Raw genomic sequence first — 22,272 nt, 5'->3', positions numbered from 1 at the left:
GCGAATCTTGTACTGAAGATGTTGAAGCCTCCTCCTTATAACATAGGCGTTTGATTTTATGTTGACCGTAGGTTCTATGGTTACTATTAAAGCACCAACCTAATTAAACATCTGTCATAAGTCTCGGTCCATCACACTTGCCTTGATTGAATGAATAAGCCAACTTCTAGTTCTAATTGTGAACAGAGGCAGCAAATTCTAAACTTAAATTGTTTTTTTCCTTTGTGTAGCTGCTTAAAATTTCCCAAAATAGTTTTGAAAAATCCTGCTGTACTGACATATCTTATACATCCGGATCCGTTTGTACACTTACTTCTTCTTCGAAATGTAAAAACGAAGAATATAGAGAAATGTACAAATGCGATATTTCAACAATAACTAACAATAATAAGTATAAATTTGTTAACAAATCAGTTGTTCAAAATATTTTTAAAATACATGAATATGTTTATCAATATTATTTCATGCTTAAAACCGCATTATATTTAATATCAAATGGAAGAGATTTTCTTATTAATATCGATATTATTTTATTGCTATAAAACATCGACCACATAACATTTCAAAACTTGGTACTCCACTTGACTACTTCCTGTGTTCAAACAAGGACTCTTTTATCGCGGAAACTGGTTTTTGTAGGGGAGGGGATAATGAAGAAACACGAAAAGACTATGGCGCTCGTGCTTACGTTGACACGCTTTGTGTTCGTATTCGTAACAGCTCGTTGTCGCAATGCGGCATTATTTCTTATTTTGAAATTCTTTCCTTGCAATTGCGCTCGGTTTCGACATGTTCGAAAATTTGAAGATAATTTTCAGATAATAAAATCAGTTTTTTGTATGTACCATGTATATATATGCAAATATGCATAATACAATTGAAATGTTTTAGAAAAGGTTGAATCAGGAAAGTAATTCAAAATGTTTTGTGCACCGCGGACATTAAGTGGAGGGAATGCGGAAAATTCTCCGACTCAATTTGCTCGTGTGAAAAGAGAATTTGCCGATAATAAGCGACGAAAGGGTCATAATCATATAAGTAATAATATACTGACTATAATTTTCACAATCATTTGTTTAATAAAAGAGTGAAAGTCTTATATAAATAAAATAATTAAATTATTTTATAATATATTATTTTACGAAATATAATTTCAGAAGAATTTGTATTAGGACATTTAACGATTTAATTTAATGCTACTTAATTATTCAAAAATGGCAACGCTTGCATCATATGACTTACGATATTATAAATATATCGAGAGGCTAATATCGAAACTCATCAAATTAAAATATCAGCACAATTTTCTTGTGATTTTATTTGGTTAACAATTTATTGTTAAATCGACATAATAGCAATTTGGGAGAAAATATATAGTGAAATTTAAAAAGATGACCCGGTCTCGAATAATATGGCTGCTTCTGTCTTTTCTGTTTAGTATCAGCAAATCAGAATTGGTGATTGGTCAAGACGATCTGAGCGAGGAATTAGCTGGCCTTTTTACAATTGAAGGAAAAGTGTTTGCTCCGGAGACACAAAGCAAAGGGCAATCTGAAACTTCAATATCTATAAATGGTGGTGAATATAAAGGGTTTTTACGAGATGATGGTACATTTATTATAAGCAGTGTACCCTCCGGAAGTTATGTGTTAGAAGTACACAACCCCGATTATTATTATGAGCCAGTACGTGTGGAGATTAATCCCAAGGGTAAATTCCGTGCTCGTAAAGTAAACTATGTTCAGCCTTCACAAATCATACAAGTGCCATATCCTTTGAAACTTAAAGCTTTTACTCGTTTCAAGTACTTCCAGACACGTGAGCAATGGAAGGTAAAGTGCAACATCTTACGATACCATATAAGTACAACATCATTGACAAATTTTTCTCCTACTAACAGATCACAGATTTTTTGTTCAATCCAATGGTCTTGATGATGGTACTACCACTTTTAGTTATGCTTGTTCTGCCTAAAATGATCAATGATCCAGAGACTAAAAAGGAAATTGAAAATATTCAATTTCCAAAAGTAAGTACATAAACCTTAAATCTGTTCTTATGTTAATAATATTTGTATGCTCATTGAATAGGTGAGTAACGAGATGCCAGAGATCAGCGAAATGATCACATCGTTTTTCTCGGGCGCCAAACCACCCGAGAAGGAAAAGAAGCCAATTTCAACCAAACAAAACAAAAAGCGGAACTAATACAAAATAGGATTTATTATATTAAACCTAATTTCCCATTATAAAAAAATTATGTAAAGTTTATGGAAGTATTAAGAGCCTCAAATAAATTATCAGCGTACTTGGGTTTATATTTTTGTCATTTTATTTAAGAAAACCTATGATATTTCGGCGTTTAGAACCTACACGGCTTTCTTCGAGTTTCAATGCTTTTAACAACTCGTTATTTAAGTTTTCAGCGGCTGATAGACCCAGTAATATGCAATTATGCATGGTATCCTTGTGCAAAGAACCTTCTCCAATTGTATGCACGTTAGATGTATAATCTAAAAGAGAAGAGATTTAAGAAGAAGCAATTTCGAATTTAAAGCTCTTACTTTTTCCATTTCTTTTTGAAACGCCGACTACAACGCTTGCAATGCTACACTGTTCTTCCTCTGCTGAAGGATCTACAACACACGAATCACCAATTTTGCACACTGTTACCAGAATAGGCAAGTTTTCAATTTGAATACGAGTACAATCATATGGATCATCCGATATTAATAATTCGGCTTCTCCAGCATCCATAAGCGCCGCCGTCACACGTGGTATTTTTGTGTTAAATAAAGCTGCCTTCGCTGCCAAAGAAACTGCATCGAACAAATTTCCTCCACATTCTAAAATCTAAAAAAAATGTATATAAGCTTAACATTTTTTGAAGGATATTTAATTAATTTACCAAAATATCGACGAAAAGTTTCCAGCATTGTTGACCCGGTAATATACAAAGGGTTTTCAAATTAAAGGCTTTTGGAGACTCATATGCATTTGTTAAAGTATCGGCCAACTCTAAAGCCAATTCCTCACCACCACGTCCTTCGAATTCTGGAGCAGCGTTTGCAGAACTAATATATATATTGACAAATTAATAAACTGACAAACCTTTTATTATGAAATAATAATTACCAATCGACGAAAAACTCTATTTTTCCTTGATCTGGTGTTAAATAATTTGGTTTATCAATTTCGGTTTTAATTCCAACTAATACATCGGTGTTTGCCAAACGTAATCTGGCAGAACCGCTGGCATTACTAACCAAATCGGTTTCCAGTTCCATTGGCCGATAGTCTCGTCGTGATCGCCCATCGCAACGAAAGTCCTCCTGCAAACTTCGAGATTGTAATAACATAAATTATTATTTACCAAAAAATAACCACCTCCACGCCGTGTAATATAAAAGTTTTCTCCGCTTCACTTAAAGAAATATTTGCCATTTTTAATTAAAGAAATATTCCAAAATTAAATTGTTTTATTATTTTATCAGTTGAAGTCAATCGTTTGTGACAAAAGAAACAAAAATAATTAAACAATTATTTGTTTTTAATGTTGACCACAAGTTGCTTGAGATCATAAAATGTGAAATAAAAAATAAAGCTATCGTGTTTCACCATATGTGTACGATTTTATCGATGTTTTATTATTATCGATGTATTACCGTACATGTGACAATAGGAACAGCAGTGTTTTATCCGTTAACTGTTAAGAGCATTATTTAAAGTTTATCCTAGATATATTTTAATTATTAATGAATATTCTATGCTGCAATTAAAACAATGTTTACATTGTGTTTACAATTTCGAATTCACAATTATTCACTATTTAACAAAAAATACCAAAACAAAATAAACAAGTCCAGTAAATTTATTAAGGTTTTTTCAATGTCTAGTTAGCAACTGTCAGGATAGTTTTGGTTAACTCAACGTCTTAACTCCTTCCGACTCCTTCTTTCGGTTGAGTTAACTAACTTCCTACTTAACGGCCTTCCCAAACAACTCTCATACATAATGCAAATATACAAGGCTGTCTCCCAAGGAACAAATTCCGGCTACTTGTCGCTTTCTACACCGGCCACTGCAGGCTTAAGAAGCACCTCTTCAACATGGGCATAGCTTCTTCTGCAAACTGCCGGTTCTGCGACATAGAGCCGGAACCCCCTGAACATCTGCTGATGAACTGCACAGCAGTCTGCAGACGCAGAATCAAGGTCCTGGGATCCATGTTTCCACACAGGGATTGTATCGCCTCACTAGCCCCCAGCAGAATTTTGGAATTTATCAACATGCTGGGCCTAGATGATACGATTTGACTTAGGGAACGGCACAATAGACCATAGGTCGCGGTGCATACCTCGATATTAATCTATCTATCTATACAAGGCTGTGTCGATACGAAGCGTGCTTCCTCTTACAAAAAGGTATTTTAATCCATAATGTCAAAATCAGCTGTTTTTTCATACATTTTCTGCATATATTTTGATGATTTTGTCTGATTTACAATCTGAAAATAGAGACAAAACAATACAAAGCAAAACAGCAACAGACATAGTTTTCAATAATTACAAACGCTGTAAAGAAATACAATAAATTAGAAATTGTATCAACATAACTATTAAGTGAAAAACTTTCTTAAACTTTGAACTTCTTTCTATGTTATTATCCATAGTAGCATAATGTTAAAATTTTCGATTCATATTGATATATTGTACTGTGTAGGGAATTAATGTCGGCAACACTGGTAGCTTTTGACACAACCACAAAAAAGAGATAAGACGTACACAACGATATGGCAACGATGGCGATGACGCACTCAATGTCAAAACGAAAAATATTTTTTATATAGAAAGAAAGCAGAAAAGTTGTAATTGGAGTAAAATTATCCAAATATTGATATATTCTTATTTTTAAGTGTGTAAAAAAGATAAAGTTGAGAAAAATGAGTTTCTTCGGGAAAATGTTTGGTGGCAAAAAGGATGTGGCGCCCACCACAGGCGAAGCCATACAGAAACTGCGCGAGACGGAGAATATGCTTATTAAGAAACAGGAATTTCTAGAGTCAAAGATAGAAGAAGAACTGAACATTGCCAGGAAGAATGCATCGAAAAACAAAAGAGGTGAGATTTTTACTGTATTGCAGTGAAAGGAATTATTATTTTACAACCATTAGAACATTTATAGAATGTTCATGTAAATTGCGTATCTCTTACCAATTGTCAACAGAGAAGAAGAAATGACTCATTGTTGACTATTAAACATCTCTTTTTTGTCTTCTTCCTTCCATTTTCTTAAAATAATGCTACAACTGTGGGTACTATTCATCCCATTCCGGAATTCATCTATTTCTACCAATGATTAGAACGTAATGTTAAATATAAAACTATTTAATCAATATATATTTTTTATGCACAAAAATTATGTGTCCAACCAAGAAACACCACGGCAATTTAAAATTATCTTCTGACGTTTTATAATGAACATTGGTAAACTTGCTACATATGTATGTATTCGTACACCTATAGGCAAATGAATTATTAAACAATGTTAAATTATAAAAACTCTTAATATATTATTCAGCATTTATATATTTTCCAATACACTATACTTATTTCTTTAAATTTTCAGTTGCATTACAAGCGCTTAAGAAAAAGAAGCGCCTCGAAAAACAGCTACAACAAATTGATGGAACGCTTTCGACTATTGAAATGCAACGCGAAGCATTGGAAAGTGCTAATACAAATACCGCCGTCTTGACAACAATGAAAAATGCGGCTGATGCACTCAAAGCCGCACATAAAAATATGTTAGTTCACAAATATTTTTTAATTTCTATCAAATTCGTCAATGATCCTTTTTATCATATTTCAGGGATGTGGATAACGTTCATGATATGATGGATGATATTGCCGAGCAACAAGATGTGGCCCGTGAAATCTCCGATGCTATATCAAATCCAGTTGCTTTTGGTTCGTATACTAACAATAGCATGAAAGTATCGCTGTTGTCTTACGCTAACTTCTATATTTAATATGCAGGTGCTGACCTTGATGATGAAGATCTGGAGCGTGAATTGGATGAATTAGAACAAGAAGAGTTCGATAAAAAAGTTATTGGCATACCGGAGCCAAATGTTACATTACCCGAAGTACCAGCCGACGAAATGCCGGAGAAAATTCCTGAGAAAAAGAAAGCCACTGCACCTGCTTCGACAGCACAGGAAAATGATGGTAAATATTTTGTTATGCTGGAAATTGCAATAAAAAATCGAATGAGGCTTTTACTGTTTTACAGATAATGACCCAGACATGAAACAGTTGCTTGCTTGGGCCAATTGATTAGTTTATAATTCTCTTTAACCATGGTGTGACATCTGTGTATGGATTAGCAACTTGAATTTAAATAAAAAATGCGCAGTGGTTGATTCTATTATCGTACGAAACTAGATGGAAAAGTAAAATAATCTACACATAAATACTTTACCAAATACTATTTCCAGTTGCTTGCTAATGGGAAAAATATTAATTTTTAATTTTGAAACACATAACGCCTATTTGTATTTTACTTTATGCTTGCAGGAATAGTGTTGTATTGGTAAATATGTTTTACGAAGTCAAAATTGTGATAAAGAATATCTCGCTACATTTATGCTTTAATAATGACGTGTGTACATTCTTTGATTAGGACATATATAAAGCTAGATACATCTCACTGCTATCCCGGCGGCAGAACAATTATTATTATTATTTTTAATATATTGCCTTCTTGTAATTAAGGTATATTAAAATAAAGCAACCACAAGGGCTTATCTTCATTTTTTGCCAACTAGAATTGAATCCGTGAAAAAAATATTTTAGATTGAAGATAATTTTATTTAAATACACTAAATTACAGTGTATCAGTTTCGAATACTGCCTGTGGAATTTTTTTTTTGCGTGTTTAATAGTGATAGATCTTAATAAAGAACTATAAAAAACTGCTGGTAAAATAACCAACTAATCATAAAAACTTTTAAAATAATTGCATACACACGAAAAAATTGAAATTACTGATATATTTACTTTTTTGTGAACTATTGATATCAACAATTAATTAACAAACAAACACGGAGCTTGTTCAGTCTTTCCAACAAACACGTGTGAATACATCTTAAGTTTTCGGTAACTATTTGACAGACGTCGATATATAAAGTTATCGATGACTTCTGAACAACACTATTCACAACCAAAACAAAATAATCACATTAAAACGGTTAAGAATGCGAGAGTAAATGAGTTTTTATTAAAATAATGGCAAATCGTACAGTTAAAGAAGCTAAAAATATCCATGGAACAAATCCACAATATCTTGTTGAGAAAATTATACGTTCTCGCATTTACGATTCGAAATATTGGAAGGAACAATGCTTCGCGCTCACCGCCGAACTTTTGGTGGATAAAGCTATGGAGCTTCGATTCATCGGTGGTGTTTACGGCGGTAATATAAAGCCAACACAATTTCTTTGTCTTACACTTAAAATGCTACAAATTCAACCCGAAAAGGATATTGTGGTGGAGTTTATAAAGAATGAAGAGTTTAAATACGTTCGTGCACTGGGAGCGTTTTATTTACGGTAAGTTCATAAAAAAAATTATATGAATTGAAAGGAAAAAAATTATTTTTTCTTTTTACATTCATAGTCTCACTGGAAGCGCTTTGGATTGTTACAAGTACTTGGAACCATTATATAACGATAATCGTAAGCTCCGTCGCCAAAATAGGGCAGGCCAATATGAAATTGTTCACATGGATGACTTTATAGATGAGTTACTCCGTAGTGATCGTGTGTGTGATATAATATTACCGCGTATACAAAAACGTACAGTACTTGAGGAAAATAATGAACTAGAACCGAAAATATCCTCCCTCGATGAGGACTTAGATGATGATGTGGTTAGCGATGAAGAGGGTGGTGTAGATCGAGATGATGACAAAAATAAATCATCGTTTTCTTCTAAGAAAAGATCACGCAAAGATAACTCTCGTTCACGATCGCGTAGTCCTGTTGCTGCGCGTGACCAAAGAACTGGTCGTGCTCGTGATTATGATAACGAGTTAGAAGATTATAGTCGACAACGTGAACGCGATCGAGAGAGAGATCGATTTGGTGTAAGTTCGTCATCAAGCAGTAATCGCCATTGGGATGATCGTTCTGGCGGAACAAATAATTATCGTGGTGGACGTGATGATTATAGAGATGACTACAGGCGAGACGATTATAAAGATCGGCGTTACGACAACCGCGATTCTCGAAATGATCGGGATAGAAGGCGGCATTAAGCACTTTATATGTATGTATGTATGTAATAAAATAAAAAAAATACACAAAATAGTATAAAAACAACAAAAAGAGCTAAATTTTGATTAATTATTGGATATTATCTGCTGATACTTTAACTATAAGATCTGTTAAAGAGTTAAGATGATGTGTCCTTATAAGGATTATTATATGTCGTTTCAAATAATTTCTATCCGATATATGGAAAAATAATTTGATCAAATTCAATACATAAATTTTTATATTTTGTTTCGCTTTATTAAATTTCTTAAAATAAATTTAAAAAATAACGTCTTAAGATTGCTCACGTTTTGAGAAAATCAATAATTTGACTTCATAGCTTTAACTTACGGTATATAAAAAATATAATTATGATACAAATCAACTATCATATTTTAACACTTACAACTAAGTTCTAAAAGTTCTAACAATAATTTCAGTATGCATGTTAAAGTTATTTCACTAATTTCGCCATATTTGGCTTCGTTGAGGCAGTCCCGTTCTTGGTATTAGATTCTCCTTGGCATAATTGCTTTTTAAAATGATCCTCGAACATTGCGCGTATGTCGGCCAATGCTTTACAGATATTATCACCAAAGCGATGAACATCCTAAAATACAACAGAAAATATGAAAATTTAAACTTTTATAAATATAAAAATTCCACTCCACACTCTACTCACCGTCTGCTTGCAGTTTAATTTAGCTGATATGTGGAAGAATATTAAGTTTTCGCCCGCTATAATATATGATACACCGTAGCCGTCGTCAGCGACCGGTCCAAAACCGCCACCTGAGCTTATACAGTTTGGATGTTTCTTTAAATCCATTTTCGGCGTTTGTCCGTGCGGCGTTTGACTGGTAGACAAGCGCCATGGCTCGCTCAATACCTCATTGAGGAATGGCGAGTCAACTTCTAGATATTTAGAAACTACGTAAAGACAAAACAGATGCCGATCAATACCACGCCCACACATGGCATCTTGATAGCCCAACTGATGACGATCACACGCCTTCTGTAAAAGCTTTACGCGCTCCTCGCTCTAGACAAAATCAGAAAAGAGTTAAACAATTGAAACAATGAAAGTATTATTTAAGAGAATGTATAAGGATATCTCCAAAATAATAAAATTATTCACTTACTGTTGTATTACTGTCCTGCATTGCCTTAACCCAAGCCGCTGATTCAATTGTACATGGACGCACGGTTTCTGTACGACCTTCACGGAACAGGCGTGTCATAGATGCTTCATATGTTAATGAGAATCGACCAGCGTCACGGTAGTAAGCTAACTGTAAGGCCATTTGTATATACGCATCGGGAGATAATCGACACTTTTTCATGAAACCTTTTCCATACTCGTTATGTACAAGAATGCGTAGGTCCACATCCTAGATGTATAAAGTTTTATTAATATATATATGTAGCTGTGTGTATGCATATATGAAGGGACTTACATTTATAAGTTTGGTCGCATCCAGCGTCGCCTCTTCAATTTGTGGTTGCAAAGCCGTGAGATCCCAACTCAAACGTGTGGGTGGCGGTGGCTGAAATTCGGGTATTCCCTTTGTATTTCCAGCCTCATCATATCTAGTATATATACATAAATAAGTTTTGATATGTATATTTAGCAAATGTATGTAAAAATGCATGCTACGTTAGACCATTTAACGAAGGCGAGACAAAAGTTTCTGCTGTGAAGAAGTCTACAATACTATATACACATACATGCATATGTACATAAATACTTTTTTGTTAATGTCGTTTGTTGTTTTTCAAACTACTTCTACTATATTTACTTATTACACAAGCACAAAAATAAAAAGTGGTTACAAAGCGATTAATTTTAAACAACTACTAACTAATTAACCTTAAGCATAATGTAAACAACCACAAAACCAAGCACAATTACATATTAGAACATTTAGTGAGCAAATACATTACATATAAACATGTGATGGTATTTATGTTGGTGCACAAATCTATTACCCATATATATCATCACCGAAAATATATTCCCAAAGATGACCCATAACCGGTGCATCAGCCCTAAAATATTTGGAAAGAAATATTACTTGAAACAGCATTCAATAAGTTTCGGCATACATATTTACAAAGATTCAAATGCATTTATATGTATGTAAGTGTGAAATTGTTTATGCTGCAATATTGACAATACTTTAATTTTTGCGAAAGGCTTGCTTAACTTTTCTGAAAAAATATTTTTTAAATATTTAATACGCTGAGAGTAACAGGTTGATACACATGTTGGCCATTATGAGCGCTTGATTTAATTTTCTTACGAATGCTGCTATACAGTTGAAGTGTTTTTATGTATGCAGGTTTGTACATTTGATTTCTCAAAGGATTCTGTATGCACGTAATATGTAAGTTGACAAGATCAGCCATTTTGGTCTTTCATATCTTTTTGACAGATTGAAGTGCTTGCTTACGCTGTATTTATATTTAAATAAAATATGTAGTACACAGAGTTGGTATTAAATTCAAGGTAAGAAACAAAGTTAAGTGCTCAACGAATTTAAAGAGTGTTTAATGTAGAGATTAGTTTAAATTTTAGCCGTATTTGTTCAAAACGATTCCGAAGTACAAATCTTAATTAGCACTATGTTAGCGAACAGAAGCAAATACATACTTGTATATTAGAAGAAACACACGTTTGGAATCTGTTTGCACATCGTTACCGATTGAATTTTTGAGCAGAATTCATATTGCAATTAACAATAGTATACACTGGACATGGCAGCTTCCAACATGCTTCAAGGTCAGTAAGGATATATGTATATACATAAATCTAATTTTAACTAGGTTGTCGCAGCTTTAGAAAATATAATAGAAGACTTATAATACTGTAAGTGTATTCTTAAAGGTTTCATCACTATTGTTTGTGTTTATATGTGTACATACATACGTATATAAATATGTACCTACATACAAATATTAACGTGAGGAAAGGAAGCTCAAGTCATGCTGAAAAAGTAATACCTTTAGTTTTAAAATCATACACGGATAATAATCAAAAATGCTGTTTAAGTACAAGTTGAAGCAGACACATTTAAAAAGTAGTAAGTGGGAAATTTCAAAGTAAACTGTCAATAAAGCTAACCAAATACCAAACAGGTGCGCAGAAAGTATTAAATAGAAGACCTTCACCATTTTACAATATAAAATTATTGTACAACAATTGTTCAAGTTTAAGACTTGCGCAATCAGCACGTCTTTTCTACTTTAACATAAGGAATCTTGTTTACCCGTTGGTGGTCGCATCGTCCATAACAAGATTCTCCCATACGTGAGCCATTACAGCAGCATCGGCCCTTTTAAAAGGTTTAACATTTTTACAAGTTGCAAGAAAGTTTTATCATAGCAATAATTGCGATATTTTGAAATGTGTTGAAAATCTACAAACTACTTTAAAGCGTAACATACTTACCAAGTGTGTTCGGCATTAAAGCCCACGCGACCGTTGGTACCAACACACACCGTAAAGCTTTTGTCGAACCAGCGATTGTAACCGTTGCCATGCAATAATGTTTTGCCAAATTTATCCAATAATTCAGGATGTGCCAAATCAAATTCATAAGGTTCATCATCTAAAGACAGCACAAAGGCAGCCGACTCTACGAGATTAAGTGAAACGCGATTTACGCCACGCGCAAAATGTGCATTACGTATCTCAGCCCATTTCGAACGATTCATTGTGGTCAACGCAGCCAAGTGCTCCTCACTGGGTAACGGTGTGGCTTTGGAGTTCAAAATTTCTTCCATTTGTATTTGTATCTCACATGGTCGCAAAATACGACCTTTATAATAGATAACCACCTTGAAGTAACGTCCTTTATGCAGTACAACAATGTGGTTGGAATCGCGATAATGAACGATGCGGTCTGTTTCTAAACCGGGCACGCGCACCGTATTGAAAGTGCGTTCGTATTGCCACGAACAAAGCGGTATCATGCTTTGCACCATTATCTGTGTGGAGTGTAGAGCATTTATGTGAAATAGTATACTCGTATAATATTTTTATGCATAATTTGTATTACTTACCGGCTGCAATTCTTGGCGTTCGATCAAACGTCTGAATCCCAACAACAAATAAACAACATTAGCTGCGCGCGCTGCTTGATTATTAGTCAAATTCATAAATATCGCATCAGTGCCATAGAAGTTGCTATTGATCATCAAAGGACTACGTCCGCGCAGATAAACATATTCCTCCCACCAATCGGAAACGTAATTGGTGGCCCACCAACTTTTCAAAGTGAGATACCATTGTAATTTCTTGCCAATTGTGCTCTCGAATTCCTTGGCCAAACCTTCCATACGTGAGTAATTTTCATCATCGAGTAGAGGACGCACAGAACGTAAATACCGTTGCATTGTGTCGTGCAATGCCGGCACCGGTAGTCTCGGCAGTGAACCTTGAAAGCTATAGAGACCTGGTGTATTCCAACTGGATAGTACTTTAACCACTCCCGCCCACACTTTGGTTTTCAACGACACTTTACTGCCCGGCGCTCGCGATTCATACATCCAACCTTTGTACATTAACAGCAATTTGAGCGTGTAACGCATGGTGAAGCATATGGATAGCCAAATAATTAGCGCTGCGCCAAAGCACGCCGTCACTTGCCAATTAACTGTATTGGCTGGCAGATGCACCAAAATCCGATGAACGAGATCGAATGGTACTGCAAATCCAGAGAAATGCAATCCCATGGCAATGGCCGTAATGAGCCATAAGCTTTGTATGTGCGCCGGATAAACACCGTTACGTATGCCGTTCTGTAATTAGAAATTTAGGTGTTTTTGCAAAATTCGTTCGGGTGAAGAAAGTGCGTAGAAGACATACCCGTGCACGTGCTATGCGTTTCTTCCACGAACGCACACCGGAATTCCAGACGAGATTGAGTACCTCCTGGTCATAGTTGATGTCGAAGCCTTCGTGGGTGATGGCGAAGGAAAATGCCACAGCAGAATGGGCTTCAGCCATTGTACAGGCAAATTAAGCCGCTCACAAAATAATTTCAATCTGAGGGATAAACCAAAAAACAATAAATAAATCGGTTAATTTGTATGCACTGAAATTTTATAAGCGGTTTGGTAATCGTCATTAAAAGTATTGTCTTTGTAAGATTTACCCGCTTGTAACTTTTACAGCAACAACATTTTAACTCATTATTACTACAGCTAGATGACTTTGACTCTAACCTCTAAATTTTCTACCAAAGACAATAAGGTAAGTACTCAGTGGCAATACAAACTATTTTTACTAAATAAATGCGAATCAGGTCCATTAAAAATATTTTTCATTGAAAATAAAAATTTCATAATATTTAAATATTCAAAAAATTAGTATTATTCAGTTAGATTAAACCATCTTATTTTTAGAACATATTTTCTTATAAGATAAGTCCAGAACTTTTCACAATTATAATGAAAAGACGGTTTAATTTTGAATTTTTCGTCCCAAGCTTGGCGGTAAAACATAAACGTTTTTGAAGTTGAAGTAGCAATGATACATAGAAACCGCCCACCTAATTTTTGTGGAACTAATATTATTTAACATAAATTTTGCGCTTTTCTTCGAAACAAACGTTAGGAAATCGATTTTCTTCCTATTTAACCAATATATGCAGATTCTATCCGATATAAATGAATATTTAATACCGTTATTTCGAAATTATGCATTTTCGCTGCTTTAGCAGTAGTGGTGTGGAAACAGCTGGTAGTTGTTTATGTGCGCTGAAATATATGCTACTATTTGTTGTTTTCTAACAACGAGTATTAAAAAACGTAGTCAATGCAATATCCGGTATCTAGCTGCAGAATCTATTTATAGCTTTTCATTGCAAAAAAAAAAAGTTTTTATCAAACTTCATAAAAAACATTATTTTCAACGCTATAAACTCGCCTCCAGTTTTTCAACCTTAAAATTTATATTAATTAATTTATTTTTTTTTATACTTGCAATGTACGATTTAAATAATAATGTGCAATAATGCAAAAACAGCTGACTTGCTTAGAATTGCAGAAATATATGCATGTATATATGCTATAGTACGTAGTTTCATGACAACAAATTAATTTCGGTAACTAAAACAGTTATTTTTTATTTAAGATGCTCATTTCCTGACACTCAATTCTAATTCTTCAACACATTTAAAATTTCTGACCCATTTAGAGATCACATGAAAATGTCTAATCTAATTTCTTATAACATTTTCAGTGATAATGTGTTGATAAGTCGTAACTGTATATTCCTGTATATATATTATACATAGTACAAATATAAATAAATTATATTAATATACACGTGCATGTATGAATGTACATATATACATAAGTATGTATATATATACATATGTTACACCGCAAACTTCTGCCATAAAATATATTATTATTTCCCGCATTAATTGTATTATTTTACTCAAAACAAATCGTTAATTAAACCGATAAATAGAATTGCGCTTAGAAAAAGCGTAGTTGTTATGAAAATATCGAAGCAAATATGTACATACATACATACATATATACATGTATGTAACCGCGTGCTTTACTTTTCCCAATTGTTTGTTGTATCATAAAGTTGAAAGATATTTATTTATTTTTTCCTCACTGAATCAATACACTCACATATACGTACATACATATGTGTTCACATACACACACACACACGCTATTACAGTTACTGCGCTTAATTTGTTGTTCACAAAGGTGCAAAGTCCAAATTCAAGTTTTTTGCCTCCACCACTCTTAATAGGTGGCGTTTTTGGAGAATTTGTTTCTCTATTTATTTTCATATACACATATACAGGTTTTGTATACGTGCACATGCACATACATACATATATAACTATGTTGCAGAGCGCAAGTGAATGTTTACGTATTCATTCATGCCCTGTGGTGAAAATAGCACGTTCTCAGGGGAAGATGCATAGCTTCATGAATAGAAAACAATATTTGCAGGTTTGCATATACCCATTTCGTACCTCTCTACCGTCAGAAAAACTTCTGAATACGTTCTTTTCACGTCAATTTGTTTGGTTCATGGGACGTAAAACGGATGGAAAATTGGGTAAAATAATTTATAATATTGTATAAATATTAATTACACTTTCGTTAAAGTGTGACAAATCTGTCATAAGCTGGACGAATTTGGACTCTTGCCGCTACATTCTAAGTTCTCACCAAAATAAATATATTTCTGTATTCTCTATTGCTTTAATAAATCTCATTTATTTTTGTTTAGCTATGAAATTAATGAAATGTATACTAGGCAGGCCGTTTATTACCCGGCAGTTCTTTGTGAGTTAAGAATAGAACAAACAATTGGTTTAAAAGAGAGAAACTACAATAATTCAATAGAGCAATCCCAATTAGTTTGTCGATCACATATTTTACCATAGAAGCAGTAAAATATTATTTCAAAATAAAAACTGAAATCTTGTACAATTGTGGACCAAAACAGCTAGTTTTGTGTTCAAAAAGCCGAGAAGCCGAGAATATGCTGCAGACACCTCTTAAAATGAACCTTAAGTAAAATGTTTATTATTTTTTTGTACTAAATTATTTTATATCTTCAAAATATTAAACTAATAAATCTTTTTATAGTCGATACAAATTTGAACTAATTGATTTTCAGTTCGTAAGTTTATAATTTTTATTTTATAGCTTTTAAATATTAAGCAAATAAATCGTTTAAGGGTTGACATAAGTCTAAACTGTTTGATTTTCAGTGCGCAGCCGGTTTCTAGAAGCAACTTTTTCAGCATAATCTCAAAAAATACGCCACAAACAACCAAGAAACGGTGTAAGTACGAAATTAAGGTTGATATTTTTTTTAGTTATCAAAATTATGAAAACTAAATTTATTTTTTCTTTCAGTTAATAACTAAAAATAATCTAATAATTTTCCCACTGGGCACACTTGCAATCTCCCAAAGATACACACACGCTATTAAAACCATGTATTGAATGCAGTTATTTAACTCTCTCTTATAAAAATCTCATAAACAAAATCAAAAAGGCAATAGGCAAATCAAAACCCAAAAGCAGCTACAACTACAGAATAAACCGGTTTTTTTTTTTAATAAACAACGAGCCCATCGCGCAGGCAATCGGATCAAAACATTCAACTGATAAAGGTATTCTACACAAATGTAGGTTCATATGTGTGTATGTAGACATATAAAAGTCATATGTAATTGGCTACATGTTTGTATGTTTGCATTTCGATTGTGTTTTGACTTGTCGTATATTTATTACGCAATTAAGTCTATATTAAAATATGAATATGAATAATTTTCAACGACTTAACTGTTCAAAAGTACACCTTTACGCAGCAACAACACAGTCAACAAACAATATCGCTCACATGCACACGCAAATATTGGTGTTTATCGCTCAATATGTATGTAAATATATATATACCTATATATGCACACACATACACGCACATTCAACATGTGTGACTTAGAAAACAAGTTAAAGCAATTTCAAGCGCTTTGTTGTTGGTTCAAAACTCGGTCAAGTATGTTTAACGTTGCATATATTTGTTTGTCTAGTAGCAAACCGAAGAAAAACCACCGCAGCGATTCGGCACATTCACACTATATTTTTCATAAACTAGATTACATATTTAGAAGGTCGCGTTTGCTTTAGTTGTTTATCGCCGCTGTTTTATATCTTGTTTATTTGTGATTTGCCGTTGTTTACACTTACTTCTTTTATGCTCCTCACTATCTGTTTTTTGTTTAACTTATTCAATTTTTTCTGCAACTCTAAATCTACATATACGTATGTATGTTTGCATGTAAATTCCACGTATTTTCTTTTATTTCAGTATACTTGATTTTCCTGTATTAACTAATTCGTCTGCAATTAAAAAGAACCAACTTGATCGTTTGGCTGCTAAAGGCTTACTAACCGCCAGCGAAAACGATTGAGCCTCTAGATCTTAAACAGCATATAGTTATATATATATATATATGTATAAAGTATTGATGTAGAAATATATGTATATATATGCTTGTATGTATGTATATGATAAGCGTTATTTGTGTGTTTGCGAGCGGGCTCGGCACATCCCTCTCAGCCAATTGTTACCTGCTGTAGAAATTCATTGAGTCCAAAGAAATGAGTAGTTACTTCTATACCACCCTCCTTGCATTCAGCTACAAACTGGTGCATATATGCCACATTGTGCATGTGTGTGTTTGTGTGTATGTGCTAGCTGCGTGTAGGCAGCGACTTCTAGACATATTATAATTAAAATAGCAGATAATTAAAACAAAATGGCGCAAAGCCATAAGCTTAAAAATTATATTAATAAAATATGCATGGAACCGCACTTACACACACATACATACATACGTGTATAAATATGAATTTCCACCGGCCTTAACCCAGTCTGATTTACTGCTTGGCATACAGCAAATTCGATTCTCCTGTTTACCACTAAAATAGACAGACTTATTTAAAGTAAGAGTACGTTTGTGTGTACTTCATGCATCTTAAAATATACTTTTTATATGTATCTAATGGACTCTTGTAATGGGCTTAATGTGTTTGAAGCGCAAAAATAATACGTTATTATTTGCTGGCCGAGTTTGTTGGTGAGAACTTTATTCGAAGATAAGAATATTGTTACACACACATATATATATATACATATATATTGTTCTACATGTTTACAAACGTATGAACATTTACATCACCGCTCATTTTTTCGTCTTTAGAGTTAGTACATATGTATCTATTGTGAAGCATGCTGAAGTATACATATGCATGTGCATATACGTATATTTACTTATAGGTACACACAAGCAAGTCACATACAAACACGTATGTTTACATTCCTTTACAAGAGCACGACTTTTGGTAAATTAATGTTGATAAAAGTAAACAAAAGTAAATCCTTGTTTTTGTAAAACTAACTTAAAAGCTTTGGCAAGTTATTATATACATATTATACATGTATGCGACTGTAAAAAGTATATATTATAGTATATAAATACGTATATATTTATGTACACTTATATATAAACAGATTCACAAAACTTCTTCTATTTTGCTGTGCACCTCAGATTAATCTACAAATGAAGGTTGTTACAATGTTTAAGTCAACTATGAGCACCTTGAACTTTTTATGAGAAGTTCACTCGGAGGTTTGTAGAACGTTATAAAACGTCATAATTTTAACTTTGTCTCAGCCGGAGTAACAATCGCTCATTACAATTACCTGCTGTCTAAACGAGATTGCGCATCTGCCGAAAGATTTCAACTCCCACTTCAATTCATATTACCACAATGCACGTGCGTAAATACATGTGCATGTATGTATGTATGTAACTGCAAGTTAAAAATACCCAGACGAGAATTGTAAAGTCAGCTATTCTTTATTTTATTTTCGTAATTTATTTGCCGTTTTGTAATAAAATTGTTTGAAATTGCATTCGATAACACCTGGTTGGCGCAGCTGTCAAAAAGGTACGGTTATAGATTATTGCCAGCAGACATGAGCAGTTAGATGCAAATTGAAATAAATATTTCCAGCTGAGTGAGTGAATTTATTGTTTTGTTTACAAAGTGACAAATAATAAAAGTTGTTTGACCGAAATTAATTAGAAATCTCGTGTATTCTTATATAAAATATTACGAAAAATTAATATTTGTAATAATTAATAATTTAAAAAATTGTTTGAGAAAAATATAGAGTTTTTCCGCCATAAAACGAATTTTTCACCATGGAATTATTAATAATAAAAATTAATAACCGAAATATTAACAAAAGTTAATAGAATAAATTTTAAAACTAGCGGTATGCACTCTAACTGAGTTTAGTAAACAGAAAAGCCAATCTTAATAATTACAGCATTCAAAAAATGCTAAAAACTTAAACGCATGACCACCGATACTCTACATCGCGCCAGTTTAATTTACTGCAGGGTTTGTTTAGAAATACATATACCAACAATAATAGCATTCTTTCGCATATTTTCAAAAGCGACCAAGGCGTTTACTCTTTGAGAATTTGAGAATCGCACTTTTGAGGTTTTCGCGCACTTGTTGCGAGAATACTAAGCAACTGAGATGTATAAGTGGCTAATAGACATATACAGATGCAAATATACATTTGAATGCACATACAAATATACATGCATATAAGACAGTAGGACTTTGAACTCTGACAAGTATTGTTTTTTCTGACAAACAAGAGAATAAACAAATTTATGTATGTATGTGTGTAGATAAAAATATTGCGATGCACACACGCTCATCAACACATATGTATATGAACATACATACTTGCATATAAAATATTTACTATATTTGTTTGCCCTTACTTCCTTTTTGGAGGTGTGTTGGCACATGATATTCCATGGAACACTCATTGTGCTTATCTAAAACGCAAAATAAATTAAATACTAGTATTATTGTTTAATTAAGCTATCTTGGATTAGGAAATTACATGGCAAATCTTCGTGTGCCAAAAAATTTACTAACACCCACAGTTACAGTTAAGTTAACGGAACCTTTTGAATCTTAAAATTGATTGATTGAATTTCATTAGAGAAACTGAAATGTATATTCATTTAAGGTATTTCGAATGTAAGAAATTTAGTGCTGATATATAAATACTAATATTATTGTAAATATGCATACATGTTATTTCAATAAAAATATGCATGATTAACTGCGTCAAATAGTTGATAAACTCCAGTGCACATTAAAGTACTTTGACCAAATAGCTTTCAGGTTTTCATATTTACGCATCAGTCTAACTGCGCTGGTCATTGTCGACTCGCTTACGCAAGCATATTCGTATTCGTAATCTTAAAAGTCTTTAAACTTCACCTAGCACACTGATTACGAACATCATCATTTCATTCTTATCGGTTAAAGAGTGAGCAACGGCTTTACACACATGGAGTTTCACAAAAACAATGAAAAACATTATTATTCATCAGTTATTGTATACAATCATACAATAACCAATAAATAGATTATGAAGAAATCAGTTCAGTCAAAATGTTTTTAATAAATATTTTTTTCAGTGTGGCGCCGAAATGTATGTTATGATAATTCGCGTGTTTAATATTATTTGTTTAATACAAAAATTGTTAGATACATGTATGGTATCTATTTGGCATTCAGAGTAAGATTCACAACACAATAAAAGGATATTTTTTATGCAAGAAGCTCTGAAAACCCCTTTAGTAACTAAAAACAAATAACTGAAATCGTAATGAAATAGATAATTTTAAGAGGTAAAAATCGTGTTCATCGCATATAGGAATGTTTTCGGACATAAATATAAACACATATTTGGCGCTGCATATATGTAGTCATATTTTTATTTATCATTATTATTTATTTATTTTAATCCAATTATTAGCATAAATTATAGCAAGTAATATTTTTAATAAAGGAAAACATTAATTAAATCAGTTTATTACAAATTATTAAAAGAAACAAAAGCAAACAATTCTTTTAACACCAAAAGAAGTCCTACGAGACGTGTACGAAATTATTACTATTTTTTATATCATTGTCGCACGAATTTTTAATCACTTTTCGCCTCCGCACTGGTAGTTTCATTTGAGACAGCATTTTCGGCAGTGGGTTGTGGCGTTTCATTGCGCAAACCACGTATACTGATATCATAAACAACTTCTTCGATTTTCTTCACGTCGTATTTTAAGGCATCGAAACGCTTGCGCAAACCATCATTTTTAAGATTGAGCAAACGAAAGCCAGAATTTAAATTCGCCATGAAATGTGAAATATTCAAGGGCCGATCATAATCGCCCATGGTTACTGAATTGGTGGCAAAGCGAGATAGTTCCGAAGCCATTTGTAGAATCCCCATTAAATAGTCCTCTATATCCAGATGAAAGCCTTGTGTGTGACTAACTTGCACTGCGGTTATTCGAAAATATATTAAAGATAAAATTGTCAATAGATTTCACAACGTGCATACTTACAGCCCAACATTTCAGCTACCGTCTCGCGTTTTACCAGAAAACCGGCTTCTAAATATACAACCATTGCAATTAAAAACACTAGACGCTGTGTTATGTATGTCCAATGATCTGAGTATCTTTCATTATAATATATTATTACAGAAAATATATAAGTATCTGTAAATTTATATTTATTAATTTGCCTACCTGTAATACTGTCCATGGGGAATGATCTCTGACAATTGTTTGTAGACACCGGCACAAGATGCTATCTGTTTGCGCGCTGCTTGGCATGCACTATCAACTATAAAGAAAATATTATCATAAATAAATCTTTCTTGTCTGTACATATGTACACATACTCTTTGATAAATCTGAATGAATGGCCTGAAGTTGGATTGTAGCTTCTTTGACGAATTGCTCGATTTCTCGCACTTTTATTCTGATATTCTGCAAATAAAGAAAAAGCTTGAAAATACAGGTTGCAAATATCAATGAAAATTTGTTTTTCTCACCTCACGAATTTCCTGTTCATTGTCAATATATTTCTGATAATTAGAAAACACTTCTAAATTAACAAAATTTGCCATATTTACAAACAGTTTTTATGCACACAAACAAATTTAGCAATCTATGAATTGATGTGGTTTACAAGTTTTGATTCAAATAAGATAAATAGTGATGAGTAGTAACAATTGTACAACCCAGCTATACAATGACACGAGTTAACCGATTTTTATTTTTCAAGTCTTCAATCTTGTGAACAACTATTAAGCAATGCTATTTTCTTTGAATTAAAACAAATACAAAGTCGTAAGATGAGACGACCGGAAAAACAATTTAATGCCTGGATAATATTTTAATTTATTAATTTATCTATGATTTAATGTATTTCTCGATATATTTATCAGAGAATGTAGATTATAGAGAAGTTTACAGTGCAGCCATTATCAAAATATTTCACTTTTCA

The 22,272-nt window shown here is 33.0% G+C and overlaps 6 protein-coding genes across 8 annotated transcripts; 3 read left to right on the top strand and 3 right to left on the bottom strand.

Moving 5' to 3' along the window:
• The first annotated feature begins 1,255 nt into the window (after positions 1–1,255).
• Positions 1,256–2,319, top strand: EMC7 (ER membrane protein complex subunit 7). Its single transcript, XM_014237803.3, has 3 exons — positions 1,256–1,832; positions 1,901–2,029; positions 2,091–2,319. The coding sequence occupies exons 1-3, from the start codon at positions 1,392–1,394 to the stop codon at positions 2,205–2,207; spliced, it is 687 nt and encodes a 228-aa protein (XP_014093278.1). The 5' UTR covers positions 1,256–1,391; the 3' UTR covers positions 2,208–2,319.
• Positions 2,309–3,591, bottom strand: Rrp42 (exosome complex component Rrp42). Its single transcript, XM_014237802.3, has 5 exons — positions 3,387–3,591; positions 3,135–3,331; positions 2,908–3,073; positions 2,564–2,852; positions 2,309–2,512 (listed from the first exon to the last, which is right to left on the bottom strand). Exons 1-5 carry the CDS (start codon positions 3,441–3,443, stop codon positions 2,331–2,333), a joined length of 891 nt encoding a protein of 296 aa, XP_014093277.1. The 5' UTR covers positions 3,444–3,591; the 3' UTR covers positions 2,309–2,330.
• A 1,213-nt stretch (positions 3,592–4,804) lies between these two features.
• Positions 4,805–6,658, top strand: shrb (charged multivesicular body protein shrub). Its single transcript, XM_014237815.3, has 5 exons — positions 4,805–5,119; positions 5,628–5,805; positions 5,871–5,968; positions 6,038–6,229; positions 6,294–6,658. Exons 1-5 carry the CDS (start codon positions 4,942–4,944, stop codon positions 6,335–6,337), a joined length of 690 nt encoding a protein of 229 aa, XP_014093290.1. The 5' UTR covers positions 4,805–4,941; the 3' UTR covers positions 6,338–6,658.
• Positions 6,659–7,040: 382 nt separating this feature from the next.
• Prp38 (pre-mRNA processing factor 38) lies at positions 7,041–8,396 on the top strand. Its single transcript, XM_070108167.1, has 2 exons — positions 7,041–7,611; positions 7,679–8,396. Exons 1-2 carry the CDS (start codon positions 7,289–7,291, stop codon positions 8,316–8,318), a joined length of 963 nt encoding a protein of 320 aa, XP_069964268.1. The 5' UTR covers positions 7,041–7,288; the 3' UTR covers positions 8,319–8,396.
• Positions 8,397–8,548: 152 nt separating this feature from the next.
• Positions 8,549–17,272, bottom strand: whd (carnitine O-palmitoyltransferase whd). 3 transcript variants are annotated; one of them, XM_036377548.2, is made up of 10 exons: positions 17,059–17,272; positions 13,187–13,366; positions 12,382–13,119; positions 11,768–12,306; positions 11,586–11,651; positions 10,306–10,365; positions 9,774–9,906; positions 9,459–9,707; positions 8,999–9,358; positions 8,549–8,926 (listed from the first exon to the last, which is right to left on the bottom strand). In XM_036377548.2, exons 2-10 carry the CDS (start codon positions 13,325–13,327, stop codon positions 8,771–8,773), a joined length of 2,442 nt encoding a protein of 813 aa, XP_036233441.2. In that variant the 5' UTR covers positions 13,328–13,366; positions 17,059–17,272; the 3' UTR covers positions 8,549–8,770. The 3 variants fall into 3 exon arrangements, with proteins under 3 accessions (XP_036233441.2, XP_014093292.2, XP_014093291.2); XM_014237817.3 differs by lacking the exon at positions 11,586–11,651; XM_014237816.3 differs by lacking the exon at positions 10,306–10,365 and having other exon boundaries at positions 17,059–17,271.
• Positions 17,273–20,663: 3,391 nt separating this feature from the next.
• trsn (translin) lies at positions 20,664–22,129 on the bottom strand. Its single transcript, XM_014237809.3, has 5 exons — positions 21,818–22,129; positions 21,665–21,752; positions 21,510–21,606; positions 21,324–21,439; positions 20,664–21,258 (listed from the first exon to the last, which is right to left on the bottom strand). Exons 1-5 carry the CDS (start codon positions 21,890–21,892, stop codon positions 20,903–20,905), a joined length of 732 nt encoding a protein of 243 aa, XP_014093284.1. The 5' UTR covers positions 21,893–22,129; the 3' UTR covers positions 20,664–20,902.
• Positions 22,130–22,272: the final 143 nt, after the last annotated feature.

The sequence above is a fragment of the Bactrocera oleae genome, chromosome 4 (assembly GCF_042242935.1).
Source record: "Bactrocera oleae isolate idBacOlea1 chromosome 4, idBacOlea1, whole genome shotgun sequence".
Lineage (NCBI taxonomy): Eukaryota > Metazoa > Arthropoda > Insecta > Diptera > Tephritidae > Bactrocera > Bactrocera oleae.
This window is presented reverse-complemented; position numbering and strand designations above follow the sequence as displayed.